At 29.7% G+C, this 23,382-nt stretch overlaps 2 protein-coding genes across 2 annotated transcripts; one reads left to right on the forward strand and one right to left on the reverse strand.

Moving 5' to 3' along the window:
• Window positions 1–1,114: 1,114 nt before the first annotated feature.
• On the reverse strand, window positions 1,115–4,532 carry LOC131845544 (uncharacterized). The gene is made up of 4 exons (XM_059194614.1): window positions 4,189–4,532; window positions 3,637–3,821; window positions 2,851–3,129; window positions 1,115–1,680 (listed from the first exon to the last, which is right to left on the reverse strand). Exons 1-4 carry the CDS (start codon window positions 4,503–4,505, stop codon window positions 1,469–1,471), a joined length of 993 nt encoding a protein of 330 aa, XP_059050597.1. The 5' UTR covers window positions 4,506–4,532; the 3' UTR covers window positions 1,115–1,468.
• An 11,016-nt stretch (window positions 4,533–15,548) lies between these two features.
• Window positions 15,549–22,317, forward strand: LOC131845475 (uncharacterized). Its single transcript, XM_059194538.1, has 3 exons — window positions 15,549–15,958; window positions 20,106–20,383; window positions 21,601–22,317. The coding sequence occupies exons 1-3, from the start codon at window positions 15,572–15,574 to the stop codon at window positions 21,647–21,649; spliced, it is 714 nt and encodes a 237-aa protein (XP_059050521.1). The 5' UTR covers window positions 15,549–15,571; the 3' UTR covers window positions 21,650–22,317.
• Window positions 22,318–23,382: the final 1,065 nt, after the last annotated feature.

The raw sequence follows: 23,382 nt of genomic DNA on the forward strand, positions 1-23,382 counted from the left end.
TAAATTCTAAATGTGTATAGAGAATAATACTGGGTTTATTACACTATTTATAGGTCAGGAAACTCTGGATTATAATCATGATAGAGAGTATCTCGTATTGCATTACCAAATAATTAAATGTTAGAAAATAATGAAAACGGCTCTTCCATACAAAATTTTGTAACACATTTTGTATGAAAGGACTCTTATGGTAATGTATGTAAAACGGATATACTGATAAAGAATTTTTTTTTTGTTTTTCATCTATAACTATTATTTTTTATTTTTGAAGCGATACGAATGTTACCAGTGAACTAGTCAAATATAAAAAGATGCAAGATTTATCAATCAGTAGTGATTCAGTCAGTTACTAGTAGTAATACCTAGTAAAAAATATGTATTTACTAACATAACAAAGAAGAGCAAGAGTGTAGTATTTTATAGTATTTCATCATCACATGTTTGCTTTTACTTAATTCTTATCATCATTACATCATATTTATTCTCATTTATAAAGAGAGAGAGAGAGAGCGAACTTGGTCATGAGAAAAGTAAACACCAGTACCACAGCATCGACTTGAGAAATTATTTGTAAAGTAAATTATTTTAGAGTGATATAGGTATATAAATAAATTAAATAAATACTTACTTTCTCATTTATAGGTAGTATTAGCTAAGATATAGTATGTTAATTATGAATTATGAAATAATTGTAGTAAATTATGAAGGAAATATAAGGAAATTATACCTTAAAACATTGTATTCAAAATAAATATATATATGTATAATCACTAATAATTCGTGAATATAGTGTTTTGAGGTAGGTGTTTAATAAATAAACATTCAGTGATCAAGGTTAGCAACCAAATTTATTAGTGGCCATAGATTAATGTATTATTACAATTATTATTTGTTAGCGAGCATCACCGTTTAAGTGTTAGCTACTGCAAAATTATAAGTAATGAAATATATATTAAAATGCACTATGACTCCAATATAACATACAATAATTCAGAAATCAATTAGACATTCAGTCAGCCCTGTATACGATTTTCTGTGTGCAGAGAATAGCCTAATTAAAGAATTGACTAGAAGAATAGAATAATATTTAAAGCACAAACAGAATAATAAATTTATAATAGATTATGAATGTTATAAAGGATATGTTGAAATAATTCGTAACAGACTTTATAGGTGTTATTTAGAAAAATATATGATATTAAATGCAAATAATGAATCAACCAAAATATAAATGTTCTTAGATTTTTCTTCTGATTCCTAGTTTAGTTCGTTACAAAAACCTTTATTTCTGGATAACATAATTAACGTTAAGTAAACATGCGTCTGGAAAGCTAGAGTGAATTAGAATACACTACACAGAAAGGGTATATTAGGATTAATTAATACAAGAGCTAGTTTACAAAACGGGTTCTCTTGATAACTCCTTTAAATATTTCCAATACATATCTGTATGTATGACCAAATACAACTATCCCGTATTAATTGGAGTCCATGCAAAATTTCTAGCGTTTCTCACTTTAGTTTCGTCTCTGGTTTCATCAATTATATCTTTTTTCGTTATGAACAGTCTCTCTAGTCTGTCTCGTAACTCGTCCGGGGTGATAGGTGTAGCTGTGGTTTGTTCTGCTGACTTTTCTCTGTAATAATACTCTGCGTGATGTGGTCTTCGGTTATAGTATCCTGAAATCAAAAATGTCTATACGGAGGCGATTGCGGGACGATATAAATACTAAAACTTTTTAGACCTATTTTAATAAAAAGTTTGTAAGGACAAATAATACAATTGGAATGGTAAATGTATATGTAGATATATGTAAATATGTATGTAGGATTTCTTAGTGCATGATATATAATTAGAACTTAATAGACAGATTATGTCATGATCACAAACTGTTTTTTTATTTATTTTAAAAACTTTTAATATAATAATAATAAACGTTAAATTAATAAAGATTGGGATGCAGTGCGGTTATTTGAATTTGAGATTAATATTTATAGAAATTTATTAAAGACGTCTTCTGAATTAATATGGAATGGAATCAATATAAAGGAAAGTTGTACATTTTCAGATAGAAATATAAAACGATAGATATCAAACGTTTTATAATTTATCATTATCTATAATTAACATTTCAAGACATAAAATAAAACTGGATAAATTCAATGTAAAATATCTAATGTCATTCCATAATTAATTTATGTTAATGTTATCATTAAGTAAAGTTAATGATAACTTATATATGTCAAGAAATAACTTATAACTGGATTTTCATAATTGGTATGTGGTTCAACCTAGTAAACCAACTAGTAGTGGAATTAGGACATTCATACTTACAAATCTACAGGCAGGAATAATAGAATAGACTATACGAGATAACCTAGTTTTTATACTAATAGTATGTAATATTATGTTATCTGTGCTAATAGTAAAAATAACATTAAAAAAAATGCTATTTATATTGTTACATATATGTATACATCAAAGAAGAAAACAAATAACATTATTGCAAAGTTATTAACATTATTTACTTTCACTAATTTTGGAATCATGTTTAATTTCATTTCTATTTATAACAATTTCGCATAGAGTCTTCATTTATTATACTCACCACGTTGTCATTTTTAGAGACATTTTCAACTTTATGCTTTAATCCATATGGTTTAAAAGGTTTCGTTACTATGCATCGGCAAGTAGTAGAACCTGAGAAAAAGTTGTAAATGTCTCCAAATTTGGAAATAAAAATGTTGAATTGAATGTAATTGTACTAGGCAAAACATCTTGTATATATATTGCAAGACGTTTTGTATATTTTTAATAAGGGGTGAATGTTTATTTTTATTAATACTGACCTCCAGAATGATGTTCATGACTATGCACAGGACTATCAAATGAAGAATACGATGATAATGTAGGGCTACTGAGCCCTCCAAACGATCCTCCATATGAGCTACCATAACTTGAGCCTCCACCACTGAAGACAGTTACTGCTAGTAAAGCCAATTTTGATAGCAAGAAAGCTTTCTTACTTGCTATCAAAACTAATCCTAAAATAAGTGGTAATAAAGTCGACAGCTGAAATTTAAAGCCCAGCAGAAATGGAACTAATAAGTTTCTTGCCAATAAACGTCCTGAAAATAAGAAATAACTATTATAATAACATTAACTTAATTTATATATATTAGTAACTTAACATTAAGTTACTTTACTTTAGAATCTGTAGTTGATAAGCAATAAGTCTGTAGCAATATAAGTAAAAGTACAACGTTATCGTAAAAGATGTCTCCACTATGTCGGATTCAATGACTATCATGTATATACATAAAATTGAGTTAGTGCACGTATAAAATCATAGATGGCGTCTACTTTATGTTTAACTACATTAACAGAAATATCATTATCAAAATAAAGTTAATAATATAAATGTTCTAGATTCATTAAAGTAGCATGATGTTGTCTTTAATGTGATTACAATATTATGACATAAAAATCTTTTTAAAACATTTTTTTGCATCAAATTCTTTACTGGCCCCGATAATTGACTGACCTAAGGATGAATAGTTTTATTACATAAATTTATTGATCTACCTACTATAAATAGTAAGTTTGTTTATTTAGTAATTTTAGGTTACTCTTACCTGTAGAAACTTCATGCGGATGTTGATGATATGCCCGATCTTTTACTCTCGGGTCCATGACGAATTCCAAGACCCCATTAGCTAGAGTCGGTCCGATCCTCATTACTAGCCCTGGGTATAACGTACTGAGATCCCAGTGCAACGACCTTTTAGAAATCAAATTGCTGGCATCTTCCATCATGGAGCTAGAAGCATTTATATTTGAATAGAAATTTGTACAATAGTCTGCTTACAAATTTCTAATTCTTATTTTTAAGAGAAAAAATCTAATTGCATTTATGGATTTCAATTCAATTTATTAATACATATGCAATCTTTTTATATTTTGTATCTATAAGAATTTAAATGGTTATCTATAAGGTAACCTTTTATTCTGATATTTATTATTATTGTAATTCAATGCTAAAATAATAATTATATCAGAACGGATAATGATTTAATATAAATATAAAATATATAGGCTCCTGGTAATATGATGGTATTATGAATTTAAGTTTTGTATGAATTAATCTTCTTATTAAAAGAAAATTAAACTATATTATAAAACTGTACCGAAAATCCATTGGATCCTTATCCAAAAAACTTGCAATATCTCTTGGAGTCTTTTCATCTCTAACAAATGATACTCCAGTTGCCAAACTAAAAGTGTCAGCTTCGTTGAACTTGTTCAAATTATTTAATATTTCTTTCCCAAAACAAACACCCAACTCTGCACTTCTTTGTACACTTATGCATTCGTTTAAATTTGAATCATCCACAACGTTCTCCTTATACTCTTCTCCTTTTTGTAACTCCAGTTGTATTGGTATTACTTCTATAATATATAATGAAACAAAAAGAAAAGCTAACAATACAGATAAGGATGACATTTTGAAAACAAAAGAGACCACAACATAGAAAAGAACAATTGAAGCTGAATTCCACTATATATCCGAAGGATATCGCGTTTTTGCAAGCACCACCGTTTGTGATGCTTCTAATATTACGTATAACGAAATTGTAGCAAGTCTCCGAGTGTTTTATAGACTTTCCTTGTTATGTCTCGGTGAACTTTGCCATTGTTTTGGTGAAGAACCCAAGACTCCGTCACGGGTTGATTCCCACGTCCGACTCGACAATGGGGTGAAAATTCGAAGTGGATAATTTGCAAATCTGTGAGAGTGATCTGTGATTCATATGTCGGTATTACGGCACATTGCATAATAGACGTAGTTTCGGTTACGTGGACATTGGGTTACGTGTGGTACAGTTCTCTATTATCTGTTATTGTTCTATTGAATTAGAATGAACTGATTTGATTTGTGACAATAAAATTTTTGTTTTATAATTTGTCATATATATATGTATATCATTTCATAATCGTGATTGCTACTACAAATAAGGTTTGATTCTTGTATCTTCTTTAATGAAATGGTATTGTATTGTTATATTCATCATTCTGTTCTATCTGACAATATATATGTATATTATGTTAACAATATTATTTTTTTGTTCTAAAATAGGTACACCTATATAAGTATGACCTATATAAAAGAGATTAACTAAAGATTACAAATTATCAAAATAAAATATAATAATGAAATGTTCTTTATTAGCTGACTGGACTGCTTAGTATTAATAAATTCATCCAATAACCTATAGTATGATGATATGATGAATGATTAACGCATCATCGCAGAAAAGTTTACAATTCCTTCTAAAGCATCGATAAAAATAATATAACTTTATTTAGAGAAAATAATAACAAATATAGTATTAATGATAGTGATAATGATCTACCAATCAAAGCAATCTGTTCTAATCTCAATGAAACAATCTACGCAGCAACAACTAGCGGGCTTGTTATTTTTTATTTTGATGATAGCCGGAGATAATGGTCGGCTTCATTTCTGTAACGAGACTCAGTAATCATTATTTAATTTACACTATAAAAATTGTTGAAATTACTATAGTGAGCATTTATTCTGATTAACAACATACTTTGTATGAAATTTAATATTTTTTTAAATAATAATGTGTATCTAAATATAACAAGTAATTGTAATAATGTTAATAATGAATTGATTTTTTTAAAATACTAATTCGGTTTTCATATCTTCGTTTTATACTTAGTCTATTTTTTTACGTTTTCACGACTAGATTTATATTAATGAAATTTGCTAAAAAGATAGATGAGATTTTGTATCACGAGGACAGACATAAGTTCTTTTTTGTTCCCATAAATATTCTGGAAAGGAGAACTAAGAGATATATTTGTGTAGACAAAGTCGTAGGTAATAGCTAGTTGTAATATAAATGTTATTGCTGATTTATTACCACGCGGTATTAAACATATTGTATGTTAAACTATTATAGACAAAACAGAAAGTTTTGTAGTTGTCTGTACAGATATCTAATATATCTGTATTAATGCATACATATATGTATATATATATATCATTTGATTAGTGTTAACAAAAATACATTTCACGTTTTTATTTTTAATACCTTCTATTTTTGTATTTTTTTATTAAACTTTTGACATAAATCATGTCCAAGACAAAACTATGTCTTCCAGAGCCTTTGACCTCTTCATTGTCTAACAACATGCTAGATCATTCCTTTAAAACTATGTCATGTTTAGATATGCATAAAAATTCAAATTATTCCTTATTTTCTACATCTTATGATTCATTTCAGAGTGTTAATTATTGGTGCTAGCGTCGTTTCGGTTCTGAATAGCATCACAGAGTGAAAGTATATTTTTTTTTCATACGTCCGGCTGACTTTAGTAAAAGTTGTGAGTGACGTAATAGTTTCTCGACTTTACAATGACATTGGTTCCACTGTTTTCTCGTTTTGCCTCATCTGCTATAACGATTATTATAGATTGCGTTTTGTAGATAATTTCAAGACGTTTTATATTACAGATACGTTTTATATTTAGACCTTTATATTACACTTCAATAGATTACTAAGTATTGTGAATATTTTATACTGAGTTTCATTGTATTTAATTTTCGCCTAAGTTTGAATTTTGAATTTTTAATGGCTTAGAAAGATGTCTTGGCTGAGGACTGTTTCAATTTGTGAGGAAAACTATATTCATTACGGAATATACACAATACAATATAAATAAGAGTGGAAGTTTGTATAAGGTGTAGTTTTATTTAATATATATATATATATAGAGAAAAAGAAAATATAGAAAAAGACTTAGAATAAATAGATACATATTAGGAATGATTGTCAAGACAGTGCAGTATAAACAATATTGTACAATGAAATAACTACAAATTTATTTCTAAATTTAGAATATGAAATACATTTCTGATTAACCAGTACAGTATTTATATACTGTACTGGTTAATCATGTTATTCGACGCATTCTCTGCACTAACCCCAGGTATATCCCGGGATCTGTGTTTTTTGTAAGTCTGTAATTTCTCTATGTATTTATAAAATATCTATACATTTAAGTATTTTTACTTTTAGTTGTCTAGTAACTATAACACAACCTCTGTTTAGCTTGAAACTACGCTGTGTGATTGTCCAGGGTTATAATTATCATCTCATTATTTAGAGTTGGGGCACTATATCTTCTTCTTTAATTGATCTCAATAGAATCACAGTGATAGAATATAAATACTATTATGTTATCTGTGAGATATATATACTGTATAGAGTGGCAGAATATGGACCAAAACAAAAAGAAGTAAATGAGTCTACTACTACTTTCCTTTACGACTTAGGTATTGTGACCTGTATGTAATTTCACTACTATATATATACCTAAATACAGGAGTGAAAATTGCAAAAGAAGCTGCTACAGAAATAGGTAAGATATACCACCACGTGTACAAATTTATATAAATTCTCCAACAAGTGTAGAATCCATCGTTATTTTTACTATTTCCAACATAATCCTGAACTGAGTCACTCATTAGCTGATTTCTATATTATTAATGCTTTTACAGAAAACATATCCGTTGGGTGGTAGGAGAAATGTCAACAGCAACTATCCTTATATATACATATTCCTATGTTAACTTTCATCATTGGAATCACGCATGTCTATTGCGGAGACTCATAATTTCTCTCATTGGTATTGCTTATGAAAAAAACATGTTATTATTTGTCCATACAACTTGGTCTTCCCGTGCATTATTTTATTTACTAACTTTTCATCCGATATGTGTACAGTAGTATGACATGTATTCCAGAAATGCAATGAATAAGAAGTATATTACATGATGATGTGATGTCTGTAATAATGTTCATGTATATAGGCTACAGTTAGCGCTTTCAGGTGATGTGTTTATTATTTTCACAGTACAGTTTAAAAATTTATTGCATAATTTGGAAATATTTTGTAAAAATTATAGGGTTTCATATCTGCTCTTTCTATAATATCCTCTCAACTTGTTTCTCCGTGGCCTACCTGTTGAATATTAGTCATCGACGAGCTGCTTTCGCCTTTGTAGCCTGAGGCCCAGCGGCTTTCTGTACCTCACATGTTTTATGTAATCGCCCCTTCCGACTTTAGCCAAACTTCATTATGATCATTGCAAAGTAAACTTCACGAACTCTATGAATATGGCACGATTTCGCTTGAAATAAATTCTTATTATATTTATATAACGTTTGTCAATGAATATACCATCTTCAGATCATCTTCCTATTACGAAATTGCATTTATTAATTTTAAACTCTAGATTTATAATATTATAAGGTACGAAATAAGTTGGTAAATGAATAAAAGACTTATGAGCACGTTCAATGGGCAATACTCGTACCGAAATATCTTTACAATCACATTTTGCTATAAGTGTCTTCTCACTGTGGAATATGGTTCTATTTTGCTTGCGGACTAGTTTTAGGTCAGCAGATACTTGTTTATACTTTAAAGGAAAATCGTCTGATGCAAACCGGACACAGGAACGCGTGAGAAGAAAACTTTCTTTCGTTTATACTAAAAAGAAATAAAGGACGTGGCTCTTTGACACAAATACTTTATGATGATGCAAGAATTTAGTATGGAATTTGAGTAAATCACTTTATGATTATATCAGTATTATGCAGTTTAGGAATGATTTTGGCATTTCAAATACATAAAGAAATGCTTTAGAAAGTATATATTGGTATAGTAACATTTATATGTTTTAAACCACATACTAGATTTTTTAAGGGACAAATAGATATGAATATTACAATAAATAATGAATTTAAAAAAATTAAGTAATGATGGTTAGAAAAAGAGATACATGATTATACAGGTCAGTAAAAGAACATTCTGTCAACTCAAAATAACGTGATAAGTGATTGTTTGTTGACAAGGCTATGATTGTTAATAAATACTAGTATTGCTACTATAGATTTAATGAAATTAGTTTTTAAGAAGTCTGATAGAGTTAGAAATTAATTTTATTTTGAGACCTCCGATTTTTATGGTGTTTTTGACAACCACACTGGTGTTTATTAAAATACTCCAGATTTGTATGGTTTTGGTTTCGATCATCGCACACCACAAATATTTGTATTTAAGTGTATGAGTGTATGAAAGTACCTGTATATTTTCTATATGTGATGTGCATGTATGTATTTAAAAAGGTAATGTCTCACAATTTTCTAGTAGCAGGTTAGTTAGTTGTTGTTATAAGCTTTACATACACTACACTAGATGGTGTTATTTGTTGCTTGTTGAACTTGAACTTAATATGTAATATTTGAAATTCACATAGAATTTCAAATATTATATATTTAGTTCAAGTTAATAAAAATCTAAATTAAATCATATTTCAATTTAATTCGGCTTTTATTTCTTTATTATTAATAAAGAATTCTTCTTATTATTAAAAAAAATTTTCTTTAGACCAATTTCAACTGTTATTTTTTATTGTTTTCTTAAACAAAGAAAATGTTTTGAATATAAGGTTGTTATTCATTTAACATTTTTCTAAATAAAACGATTCTGAATGGCACTTTTTATAAATGTTTATATAGTTACCTAAGCCCTCAATGAACACATAATACTCATAACCGCAAAAATAATAAAATTATCATATAGTTCCAAATTAGGTAATTACATAATACAAACATCCGCCTAGAAACTATAGTCAAGTGCACCGATTATATATGCTAATTTACGTCATTCATTCATATACTAGAGCTTCGGTTGTGTGTGTAGGTCGTTTTGTCGTTTCACCGTGTCTAATTTGTGAACTGTTATAGGAAATAACCTATTATAAGAAATTTTGAGACAATTTTTTAGTGGAAACCTTTTTTGTGTAATGGAATTCCAAGAAAGACTACGACACACAAATAATGTATTGTAGTTATAAGTTCAAAATTTCGATAGATGTTTCTAGAACAGGTAGTGTTCAGTGAAAATAACGTTGTAGGGCATGGCGGCAAGATCATTTATAATTTTATAGTGCTCTAGGATGATAAATTGAAAGAGGTGTCACTGGCGTCATGTGACTATTTGATGTCTCTGGTACCGTTCATGTATGTAGACGACGCTTACCACCTACCATCATGTGGGCCGATATCTTCTTTGTCATTACAGTTATATTATACTAGCTGTGCAAATACGCATATCTACGGGCAACTTCGTCTGCGTCTCTTTCTCCCGTTTTTGATACATTTTTCTTTGCAACTCTATTCCTTTTAGTCATACCACGGTATGAGTAAAAGGAACATCACGATGTTATGTGTTATATTATGTTATATATGCCTTCCTTGATAAATGGGCTATTCAACGCTCGAAGATTTTTTAAAATTGGTTCAGTAGATCCAGAGATTACATCCTACAACCTCATAAACTACCTATTTATAGTATTATATTCTATTACAGATTACAAAATCCTAAATCAAATATAGATAGCAGCTGCAATTGTGCTTGAAAATATTTAAACTGTGTGATAAAATACTTTATATTGCAGTGAAATTATGGGAAGCTAAGACACAAACCTTAGTTGCAAGCAATGAAAGAGAATTAGAGAATGTATTACGTGACATCTTGGCCATTTGTTGAATCAATGAATATGTTAGGTAATTATTTATAGATACGCGAAATTTATTTTATTAAGATGTCCGAATGCTTAGGTTATGTAAGTTCATTATTTAATTTGTCATAAATTATAAACGCGTCATCATCATTGTGATTCAATGTGATAATTATGATAATTCTTCATTAGTTCATTACCTGTAACAACTAGTTTTATTATGACCTCCGTGGTCTAGAGATTTACCACACCGTCTTAATTCCAATAGTCGAGGGTTCGATTTCCATAAAATAAGACTTTGTGTTCACCAGTATAATTGTTTGTGTTATCTGATTATTTTCTGTGTAGATTATGTATGATTTTACAAAAAAAACATGTATTTATTATGATTATTTCAATCAGTTCTTTAGTGCTGACAGTCTTCTTTTTCTTCTTTCGTTTTAGAGGCAACTAAATGTATTTTCCCCAGAATGTTGCGACGACTTGACTTTGCGCATCCTGTCATATTTAATCTTTGTGCAAGATGTTGGACACAAAAAGCTGGTCAATAGATGGGCCATAGTCTGGGATGGTGCTCCGCAGTCACAAACCTCTCTTGAAGTAACCACCTATTTTACCAAGTTGTACCTGCAGTGCTGACAGTAGGTTAGAACTAGTCGGTTCAAAATTAATTCATTTATTATTTAATATTTCCCGATCAATTTATTTTTAATTAAGAATTTAATAGATTTTTATACTATATTCTATTTCATCTAACTTGCCAAACTGGAGAATATATAAAGATAGAGATTTATAAATATGTGAAAAACATATATATGTAGGTACTAATGGCACTATCAGAGTGCCTTACTAGTGCATTACTGTTCACAATTTGTATTAAGTCTAAGAAAAAATATGAGGCGAGTCTTACATGTCTACTGATAGTAAAGCCGTTAACGGTCTTATTAATAAAGAGCCACCTCATTGAGCAAAGTAGAGTAACCATTGCAACTCATTTTCAACGAGATATCAGCGGTTCTACGTTCCGTTCCATTGACTAATGACTACTCCAGCATAAAGTTTTACCACCTAACGTGTAATTTAAAACCTATATCAATTAAATCCCGTAACTGCTGATGAATTGTTTCTAGATCCTATCAAAAATGAGGTCTCTACTATGAATAATACATCAGTGACGTTGAGTTGCAATTTCAAGTTGGAATAAGACAATTAATTTCCTGTTTGTAGCTGGTTTCATTTCCGTAACAACATAAAAATTCGTATTGCGGTAATCATTAATGTTTCCATATTTGTGTATTAATCTATTCATTTTAAGTATCTAAAAATTTCCTTTTGTCAATTGACTCATTTATTATTCAAACCCATAACCTTATTATATAGATAGCTTCGTACTTGGGACTGCGCCACGAGATATGTGATAAGGTTTTTCTTCTCATCTAACTTGTTAATTCAAATGATCACGAGTAGCGTGATTTGTAACATTCAGCAAACGGCATCAGTGACCGTCTATTATAATATATGGGTGGAGATAGAATGGCCACACTACCGAAGTACTTATACTTTGAATAAAGTTTATAAGGTACTACCTCAGATCTATTCCAGTCGACAAGTGGTTAACTTTTTATGTTTTTTGTTTTGGTTGAGACAAGGCAGTGAAATAGTCTTCCGGAATGTCAACACAGTAGAGCCAACGTGCGTCATATGATAACAGGATGTTATGTTGTTCGCTATTCCAATTACACAATAAAGAAGATAAATTAATGAAAACCAGTAGTTGAGGATTCTAATCTCATATATGTATATATATGTATACATAACAAGTTGCCGGGAGTTATTATAAAGTATATGTTAATTTCATCTGTAGTTACTAGTTTTATTTATAGTTACTGCACATTTGCAAAATGCAGCATATTTTGTTTTAAATATTTTTTTTTTTCATACACAGACTGTATATCAAAAGATATATATTATTTGTTTGTATTTATGCTCTTTTTTACGGATATATTCATTTATTAACATAGTATGTAATATATGTTACTATTAAAAAAGGAAACAACATAAAAAAAGTAAAACTTTTTTCCGGTCTTTTACTAATAATTTAAAAAATCAAATCTCTTATTTACATAATACTAGATACGCGCCCTGGCTTTGCATGAGTGTAAATATATTATACATCTACACCATCCTCTTGAAACACTCCATCTACTTCTAAAAGCTGCATTAATATCCGTTGTGTAGTTTAAAAGATCTAAGCAAACAGTCATCGGAAGCTTTCAATTTATACTAAGTGAATATTACGTTGTTGTAAATATTATAGTTGAATGTAAAATCGTATCTTTCTACATAATGTTCGTTAGTAACAATAATGAGATTTGCATTCAAAAATATTATGTGGTCGTGCGTGCTTGATTGACATCTAAACGCGTATGCTTTTGTGGGCTGAGTAGCTGTGTCTGGTACGTCATTTACGTGTTTGTATCCGTTTACAATTTCTTGTCCAGCTCCGTATTCTTAATACTGAAATTAAAAGTCTTCTGCATTATTATTTTTAAAAGCAATTTTAAAACTAGATTTTTCTATTCAATAGTATTTTTATCGATACATTGCGCAAGTATTAATTAAAATAAGTAAGTTATGTGTGAATAAAATTTAATTATATCATTCGCAGCTATCAAATTAATATATCGTACACTAACTGTGCTCGCGGTTTGAAATTTATAGCTTATGTCTTGTTCTGATGTATAAGCTATATTATTGTAAATTTTCATTAAAATGAATCTAGTAGTCTTTGCGTAAAAAAGCAAGTGACAAACATCCATCACATCCACAAATTCCGTTTTATAATATTAGTAAAATTTGCTGTATCTTGATGTGTTGCAGAATATGTTTTTAATATATACTTAATATCCAAAAGGGAAATCATTGATTTTATTTTAAATATCCTCTAGGCCGTGGAAAATTAATTATAGATTCTTTTACGGTGTTCTTTTTCTGGTAGCTTATCTATAGTAATTTCTTATATAAATATTAATGCTTATATGAATTTTTATGAAATAAATAATTTTTATACTATGTGCTTGCTTGCTGCTTTGAATACTATGATAATACTATAAGAATGTGCCTCTAAAATTATTTTAATTCTTGCCTAAGAAGGCAAGAATTAAAATAACTTTTCGTTCTTTTTTCTATCATATTTTATTATAATCTTTAATAATCGTACGCACGGAGCCGGGTGTATTGATAGTAATAAATTGAAAACGGACGTTGTTATCCGAGTGTATGTATTGTCTAGTGTATGTGTGAGAGAGAAAATTGACCTAATGAGAGATAGTGCAATAAAAACCTGATCATTGATTTATATTTCTTGCATTTGCATTTAATTGTTTTATTATTATTAATCTTTGGTATTGTAGCAAGCATTTCATACTTAAATAAAATTAAAACTATTATATTTGTTACGCCTATATATTACCTATAACGAAATGTAAAAAGTTATCGCTATTTGGTGTTTTTAAACAACTCGAAGTTTCGATTGAACTATGATTATTTTTTTAAAAGCACAATATTGTAATTTTAAAATATTATATCAAAGTATTTTATTATTTTTTGTTCTTTATAGACCAATAGGGTGAGCTTAATTCTGTATTGCATTCTCTACCAGATTAACTTAGTGAGGATCAGTAAATAATAATGTCATTAAAATACCATTATCCAGACTAAGAAACTAAATATAAAACTAGTTTCTAGGATTTACATAATAATTCAGCTAAATAATAATTTAAAATGTTGTACATTGACGTACAAAATTCAATGCAGCATTATATTAACAAATAAAAATTATATTCTAAAAGAAATCAGGTAATATCACAATATTAATAATTGAGCAGCATTTCATAATTAGTTTCTATTACAGCAGTTTCTATCTAATTGCTGATGTCAGAACTTTGGCTCAATGATTCTGCGTTTCTAATATTCTTTATTATATATTTATATCAGAAATACAGTAATATAGAATTCAATTGATTATTCCAATGTATAAAACTAATATTCACTACTTTTTTAATAAGTATTATTATAGGTTAATACTATGTATCGAAACAATATTGAGAATGTGGTAGTAGGTTTTTTTTTAAAAGAATGATAATGGAATGTTTCTCCCGCCTGCGCTAACGGTTTAGGCTGGCGGGGCACCAGTGGAGGATGACAGGATGAACATGAAGTCAGATCAGTTAGCCCAACGTGACAAATTTACCAGGAATGATGATGGTTTCCAGGGGGAACCGCATGGAGATAGATCTGACATGGTACATTGCTAGCAATGGGATTATTAGTCCACTTCCCACCTGTGGTAGTAGGTTTACAAAACCAAATTTTACCAAAATATCAAAATATCTAAACTGGCCGCTCGGAATCAAAAAACGTTGACATTCCGGTGATGGAAATGTAATTAGTGATAACAAACTAAAATAATCTAAGGAAGTGACTCTAATCTCAGCTTGTCAACTCTCTTCCTGTCACTTTCAATTTAAATATACTGGGCAACTCGTGGATATATCAATCCTCGAAGTCGTTAATTGACAAAGAATATGACAACCTCATGTGATATGAGTATAACAGACATAAAATATAGTTGTATGAAATACTAGTCTATATCTATCTAAAGATAAAAATCTTGTAGTAAAATAGATTTTTGAAATCAGGGGATATAAAAAAAAATGCAAGCCTTTTGTTAATAAATTATTAATGAAAAATAATATATAGTAACGTTATAAAAATTCAAGCATTCATAGACTTTACAGCCTGAATATACTAAGCAACTGCATAAATGCATCGAAGTATCCCTCTCAGTAAAGCCCACTGTACCGTGAAACAAAGCGCATATAAACGCTACAAGTGTTCTAGATTTAGAGACAGTGCCTATATCGCTACGTCGTGCACACACAGTCAACATGGTACCTCATTACCTTCTAATCCTTACTTTGGCGGTAGCCGCAACGGCAAGAACAGCATCCACCAATCAGAACACAATAGACGAGGGCCGGAGTTCAGAGGACAATGTTTTAGGAGATCTTAAAATTGCTTATGACACATACAAAGACTGCAGTGAAAGTGACGTAGCAAACTGTTTGAAAAGAAAATTGGCGAAGGCACTGACTAGATTAGCTAAGAGTGATGTGGTCACTTTACTAAGCGGGGTCACTGTAGTTAAAGATAAGGATGCTAAAGTTCAAGAAGCGGCCGTTGAAGAAGCAGTACCGAGAGGCCTTGATGAAGGATCCTTGGATAACCTAATATTGGACAAAATTGTTGGATTCATGAGGACACATACCGTCCAGGTAACGAACCTTTTATAGCTTAGCAACTATCAAACAAACAAAATCTGAGATTCATTTTATTTTAAGTAACATATTTGCAAAAACTTTATTATTTGTTTTAGCATTATATTGTCCTGTAGTTTCAATATTATCATAAAATTTTTTAACATGCGTTTTTTTTTTTTTATAATTATGGAATCTTTAGAAATAACTAGGTACTACAGCTAACTTTTCAGTTTCTTTGTCTGATTAATTGACCTTTATACCTATATAGCTGTAATTGATAATAAGAAAATATTTAGTACTATATTGTATTAATCATCACTAGAATCATCATCATCTCTTAGCATTTGCTTGATTATTTATGACAGAGAAAATATTTCTTCATCTATGACGATCTATTTATGAACTTATTTCTATAAATATTCCTTCACTTTCATTGATTACAAACAAATGTAATTTTGTTTAATCTTATTCTTCTTCCAAACATAGTGATATCATCGTCAACATAGCCTACTTACCTGTGATCTTTTACTTATTTTATAAGTGTAAGTGAATTTACAAAAAAATTATGTATCAAGTGGTACAATTACATCTATCTATAACGTTTACAGTAACCTGTAAAACTTAGATGGATATCTGTTCAACAAAAGATGTGACACGTGACCAGAGAATGCATTTAATGCAAATGCAATCTGTGACTACGTGAGCCATAGTCAAAATCATTTTTCTAGTCCTTAAAAGAAAAGGTGAGTTGAGTCTCTACTTTGCACAAAATTTTGTATACATTTTAATTTAATTAGTAGGATTTAGTATAATATTTAGATAAGATAGAGATAAACTAAATCGACTGTTAGATAACGGACAGTAAACAGATGTATCAAAATTAATTGCAATATTCAGTTACAATAAAACCTTAATGATGAAAAAATCTTAACAAGAATCCGATGTTTGCTTATAAGTGGTTACTACTATTGTTAATGTCGTCATTATCATTCAGGATGACATTTCGACGTGGATTATTTATGAATGAACACATGTTGAATGAAACGAAACTTACAAATGGTTATAAGAATGTACAACTTCCATATTATTTAATATAACGTAATAACAATAACAATGATGTAAACTTAATGATGATTACATTGACCCGAGTCGTAATAGAACGTAGTAATTTTATTATTCATATCATGCTCTTAAGATAGTTATGTATTGTACTTAAATACTGAATTGCTAACCAAAATTGGTTAATGTATTTCTTTGTTCGAAGAATTTCAAAATATGTAACGCCTTATGAAAAGTTCTTGTATAAAAATGGTTAGGCAGGATACGCATTTAGTTATATTGGTACTAGTCTGTTGCATGATATTTTTTCTAAGATACAGTTAAATATCTTTCTTACAAACTATGTAACCATAAATAAAAATGCTGTTTGAATGAGAAATATTCCTTACCGTGAGGTAAATTTCGCCGCCTCAGGAGGTTTTGGCAATATTTCCTGTACACTAACGATCAGAACCATATATTCAATAGAGACTAAAAAATTGTGATTGAGATCTACGACTGAGAAAACTCTCACTGTATTTAGGATCCGTTTTAGTAGCTTGTCTAAGTTCAAGTCTATAGACTAAAATGAAGGTAGCTTTATGTCATTGTGATATATTACTTAAATCACGGCACGTAATACCTTGGTGTATTAGATTGATAAAAAATCAAGTTATGTTAACAGGCGAAAAACACAATCAGCATTAGATAAGTTATTTTATTCATGTAGTATGTCACTTTATTTTAAACTATTACGAAGTCTACATATGTACTTTTTTCACGTACGTTTGTACTACTGCTTAAGTACTTTTGGCAGTAGGTCAACTATGAAACTAAAAAATGTTTTATTTAGTATTGTTCATTGTTAGCTGTTTAAAAATGGTTTATGTGGTTCAGAGGACTACTTTTTCTAAAATGTCCATATAGACGGATAGTGGACCCTAACTATGGAAAGTTTCCGTAATTTATAGCTGTAATTTACCATCTAGTTCAAGGTACTGAAAATAGAACAGTAAAGTATGATCCTAATATATGCCTATAATTACTATTACTCTTAGATAGTACCAAAAATATCACAATGCAGAAGATAATAAAAACACAAATACAAATTTAAAAAAAAAGTAAAAGGTACCGGGACGTAGTTCTAAAAAATCATGCCTATTATACCAAAGGTATATAAAGTACTAGCTGAATGGACAAGCAAAAGAAGATACACCTAAAACTATTTATAAGTAGACGTATTACCTACTTATCTGTTCATTGCAGTTATAACGTGTCCAGTTGAAGACAATTATACAGTATATATTTTTTTTAATTTAATGTGTAGACCTAAAAGAAACGTTAGAAGCGGTACTATAACGAAATGCAATTGAAAAAATTACTACATACCGTGCGTCGACGCACCGTGACTGCTTTCTTATTGCATCTCTATAATTGCATGCAATTAATTCATCTTCACTTTTTTACCCGATACACTCTATTAAGCAGTTTTCTTAGACCAGCCTACTTAGCTCACATAATAACCGTTTCTTCTGCTAATTAGTACAAACTTATATATGCGTGATATATTCGTAGAAACAATGTTTGACGTCTAATTACTAACGCATGTCAACATGACACTAAGTCATGTATGAATATGAATGATTAATTATCATTATAGTAGTCTCTGATGCTGTAGAATATTCCGAGTTTAGGAGACTGTAATTTTGCAGATACAGAGGTCGGAACTTTTTGTAAAAAATATTAGGGTTACTAAAAGTCGCAATATATAAACTAGATGCTCATTCGATTCGGTTAGTTCTCTGTTGTGTCAATAGAAGGATTTGAGTTTGAATCTGTCAATCACTAAATACATTTAAGTATTTATCTGAATTTAAAATTGAATTAGTCCTACGGTAGTGGATGAAATGAGATAAAATAGTTAAGCATGTTCTCGTACCACGAGTTACGAGTTTATTGGATATCTTTATAGACCGCGTTTATTATCACTTAGTATTAGGGCTTCGTGGGTACCTCTGTCTCATATATTTTTGCTACCAAGCGTCTTGCTTTGTAAGTAGTGTTCCAAATATTCAAAGAAATGGTGGCGTACGAAGGGGACCTGAAGTCTATATAATACTGAGTGTCATGGGTTGCATTTCGGAGGGTTTAATTTTCTTCATACATATATTGTTGTACATATATGAGAGGTCGTCAAGTGTCGACGTGCTGTCAGTAGTACAGTTAATGTATGAAAATCACTAATTATAAAGAGGGGCATCAGTTAGTTTACCATAAAAAAGTCAAATACCCAGATTAATTGCCAAATCTATTTGTATAAAAATAAAAAGATTACGTATTATTTGAATAGGAAAAGGAACAAACCGTAATTGCAGTTAAATAGGAAATAAATGCATATAACGAGTTTGAAAACGGAACAACACCGGCATGCACTTGCGTGTTCAAAGTTCGATATTTTGGCATTACATAACATTAATTACGTAGCAAATATACTTTTTAGGCATTCAATAAAATCATATATACTCTTACCATAATATTAAAATATATCTAATTTTATTAACGTTAATTTAATTATGACATTAACATATCTTTGTACTATATCTTCCTTTAAAGTGAAGAATTTAAATCCTGAGTTATCCATTTCGAATATATTTTGAAAAACTGTTAAATTGTAAAATTCATGTTATTTTTCTCATTAATTACAAATTTAATTTTACATTAATGTCATTTATTTTTATAAGGGAAGCGTCGCTTATTTATTTTTTATTTACTTTAGTTTCCGTACATTAATTTAAAATAATATTTTCATTAGGAATAATATAATTTACTACATACTTCTTACTTTTTAATAAAAATAATCGGCTCGTATCATTTGCGAGCTTTTCGAACCCTACCTTTAAACCTTTATGTTATTATAGATTTGTCTCTTAAAATTTCTGTAATTAAGTTAAATAAAAAGTCAAAAGAATTCTCCGAAACCGTATCATCAAAAAAATCAAAAATCATTTATTCATGTAGGACATTTTAGCCGCTTATGAACGTCAAATTTTAACATTCTAAATTTATCAAATTAATCGATATCAGTTTATCAAAAATATTACACCTTAATTCTTATTCATTCCAGGTCAAATTTCCCAGCAGCTCAGATGTAGAGGAAGGCCGTGGTAGGAGGAAGAAGCTCGCACCACTCCTGGCGATTCCTCTCCTCATCGGCGGTATGCTGGTGCCTCTCGCATTTGGGGCTCTAGCTCTGCTTGCTGGCAAGGCGTTGATTGTGTCCAAACTTGCCCTGGTGTTGGCAGGTATTATCGGACTGAAGAAACTCCTGAGCCCAAGCGGTGGTGGCGAAGCGCACGAAGTTGTTGTCTCATCCGGTGGCCATGGAGGTGCTGGGTGGAGCAGGTAATCATGATCTTGGTATTCCTATCCAAACTACAAATTATCTTTTTTTATATATTCCAGCGGCCAAGCAGAGTGCTTTGTAGACTTGAGTTAGAGGATTACAGATATAACATTTTAGTTTTCCGATGCATGAGTACGTAGGGCGTAATATGATAACGCGATATCTTAGTGCTGTTCATGAATACAATAGGTGATGGTTACCATTTATTATTCTGTTGTTTGCCATTCAAATTTCGCAAAAAAAGATAAAAATAACAAAAATAAAAGATATAAATTTTAGTAACAATAAACTCAAAAAATATTTAAATATTTTAGAAATTCTTTGACCCATATAAATTATATTTTGATTGAAGTTGTATTATAAGCAAGTAATATAAGCGTCGCGCGCGCTAATCGGATGCTACTATATTCCTAATAATAAAATTATCGAGTAAAGTGGTTTATATGTTTTTTTTTAAAGATGAGCATCTTTTATACAATCATTTTAATTTAATTATAACGAGTATATTTTAATCGTTTTCGTGCTGTTAATATATAGACAATTCTCACCGCGTACTACGATGGATTGTCAGCCATTACATAAAAAAAATAGAAAAAGCCACTAAAGCTAAATACAGGTTACAACGCTTTTTGCTGCTAAGATAGGTGGAAAAGAAGTACCCACATAGACGACTTCATGCAAAGTCTACTTTGGTATTCCTGGCGAAAAGTATTTAATCATTACTTACATTCGTTGTGTTCTCTGCTAATTATTTTAATGGGTATATTTATATCTATTACCGAGCAATTTGTCGGGAAAGCTAATTGTAGGACGGAAAAGGCCTGGGGTCATTATTTATTTTTACGTTGCAAGAGTCTATTGGGACAATTCCGTTAAACTTTCCCGACGTTGTACCCATAAAGAGAGATCTTGAAGCATTATGACAAAATTGTGACTTATTTTTGTCATTGTCATACTCCATATATAATATTATTAAATCAAAATCGTGTCCATCGAAAATATGTCTGTCTGTCTATCTATTACCACCTTTTACCTAGTTACCCTTTTACAATTAAACGATTCAATAGACATTAGTAAATTTAACGTAAAAATACATGTATTTCGAAGGCGGACTTTGGCTATCTAATATTAATAGCGGACTAATTTACTTGACTATACATATAATAATATGTCCTTTAAATATTTGAATTAATATTCATTTAATATTTCTTTCCAGGTCGCTCGAGAAGGCTCAAGAGTTAGCGTACAAAGCGTACGCCCAGTAATTTAACAAACCCACCGATATACATTAATTTGAATGTTAAGAAACAACCATATAGTTTCACCTAACTACATATCAAGACGTATATATATTTATTTAGTGGAAAATAACTCTCCGGTTCTAAATAAAGATTTTGTTACGATGAGTTTCATTCAAATTTCGAAATTCAAATCTTAATATCTGGAGTTCCATATTTGAAAATACATTACAGAATTCAATATATAATATAGTTCCAAAATATGAAATTTGAATACTCAGTATTATGAATTTGTCAGAATTTGATTCAAACGTAGTGGGTTAGTATTTATTAGTGACGACACTGGCATAAATTTATGGACCGAATGATTTGTATGAAAACTAGATGAGTTAGAGTGTATTAATTATTGTATCACTCAAAGCATTTTAGTAAGTACCTCAATACTCTTAAATATGGCAATGGAAGCTTCGCAATGTAAATTATTATTTAATCTAACTTATTTATTAATTATACCAACAGTATGTAATATAAGTGTGTACAATGAGCCTTTGGAATTTGCTTTAATTTATTTACATTTTATACCAAATATTACATATATATTTTAATTATTAGTTTACACATATATTATTTATTTATAATTATATCTTATTTATCCAAATATCTAATATATTTAACATATATACGTATTGTACAAATATGAGGCATATATTATATTTTATTTATTTGGGTTATATATTATTATATATTATTTGGATAGTAATATGTATATATTTTTTACATTACATTATTGTATAAAATATAAATTATATAAAATATATGTAGTTAATTAAATTATATATTAACAGTAATGGCTGTATGTGTGTATGTATGCAAAAAAATATAATTATAACATGTACATATGTAAATAAAATATTGCATTTATTTGATATATTATCAATATATAATATCGAAGGCGTTGAATAACCAAATATTATTATAATTATTTTTGTTAAGTTACTAACTTACTGATCTCATATTTATTTTATATTCTATTTAATAAAATATCTCGTTCGTTTTAATGTAATGTAAATAAAGATATATTTATGTACTTAAATTAAATTATTGTGTTATGTCTGTCACGTTATTATTTCTCTTAAATTATAATGTAACGTTAATAAACTGTTGGTTACTCAAAACTGTTTTTATTTATTTAAGCATTCAGCAGTTTCAAAATCTGAAAACATATTTCATATATAGAAAACCACCATTGAGGTAGAATTTGTAAAAAGTTGCCTGCGTGGGTATTTATGTCCAACTATATTTATAGTATGGAAAAATCTTCTGAGACCGTCCCCCCTGCCGGAGGAGACGAGAGGGTATATGGGATTCGTACCCATTAATAAAACACAGGGTGTACCTGTGTCCACTTATTTCAGCCGTCCAATAGATTCATTTTTAAGCTGCGTTTCTATCGAAATGTGACAGAGAAATTACAAGAACCCCATGGTGTAGTCTACGCGGGATGAAGCTCCCCTGAAAGCGCACCGCGTATTACGTAAACATTTATATTCGAGAGTATTCATTTAATGGATGATAATGAAATGATGCAGCAGGTTTACGCTGGCGGGGCACCAGTGGAGGATAATAAAATGAGCGTGAAGTTAAGTCAGCTAGCCCATCTTGACAAGTGATAATTTGCCACGATGGTTCGTAGAAGGAACCGCGTGGAGGTCAACCTGACATAGTATATTGCTAGCAATGGGGTTAGCCAATATTGCTAA

This window comes from Achroia grisella, unplaced genomic scaffold (assembly GCF_030625045.1).
Source record: "Achroia grisella isolate CSIRO2021 unplaced genomic scaffold, CSIRO_AGI_Agris_v1 utg474, whole genome shotgun sequence".
In the NCBI taxonomy this organism is placed as follows: domain Eukaryota; kingdom Metazoa; phylum Arthropoda; class Insecta; order Lepidoptera; family Pyralidae; genus Achroia; species Achroia grisella.

Excerpts from the sequence above, each read along its gene's own strand:
- LOC131845544 (XM_059194614.1), bottom strand. The coding sequence starts at position 4,505 with ATGTCATCCTTATCTGTATTGTTAGCTTTTCTTTTTGTTTCATTATAT. Across the intron at positions 3,130-3,636 it reads TCCGCATGAAGTTTCTACAG|GACGTTTATTGGCAAGAAAC; the intron begins GTAAGAGTAACC and ends TCTTATTTTCAG. Across the intron at positions 1,681-2,850 it reads TCATGAACATCATTCTGGAG|GATACTATAACCGAAGACCA; the intron begins GTCAGTATTAAT and ends TTTTGATTTCAG.
- LOC131845475 (XM_059194538.1), top strand. The coding sequence starts at position 15,572 with ATGGTACCTCATTACCTTCTAATCCTTACTTTGGCGGTAGCCGCAACG. Across the intron at positions 15,959-20,105 it reads TGAGGACACATACCGTCCAG|GTCAAATTTCCCAGCAGCTC; the intron begins GTAACGAACCTT and ends TATTCATTCCAG. Across the intron at positions 20,384-21,600 it reads GGAGGTGCTGGGTGGAGCAG|GTCGCTCGAGAAGGCTCAAG; the intron begins GTAATCATGATC and ends ATTTCTTTCCAG.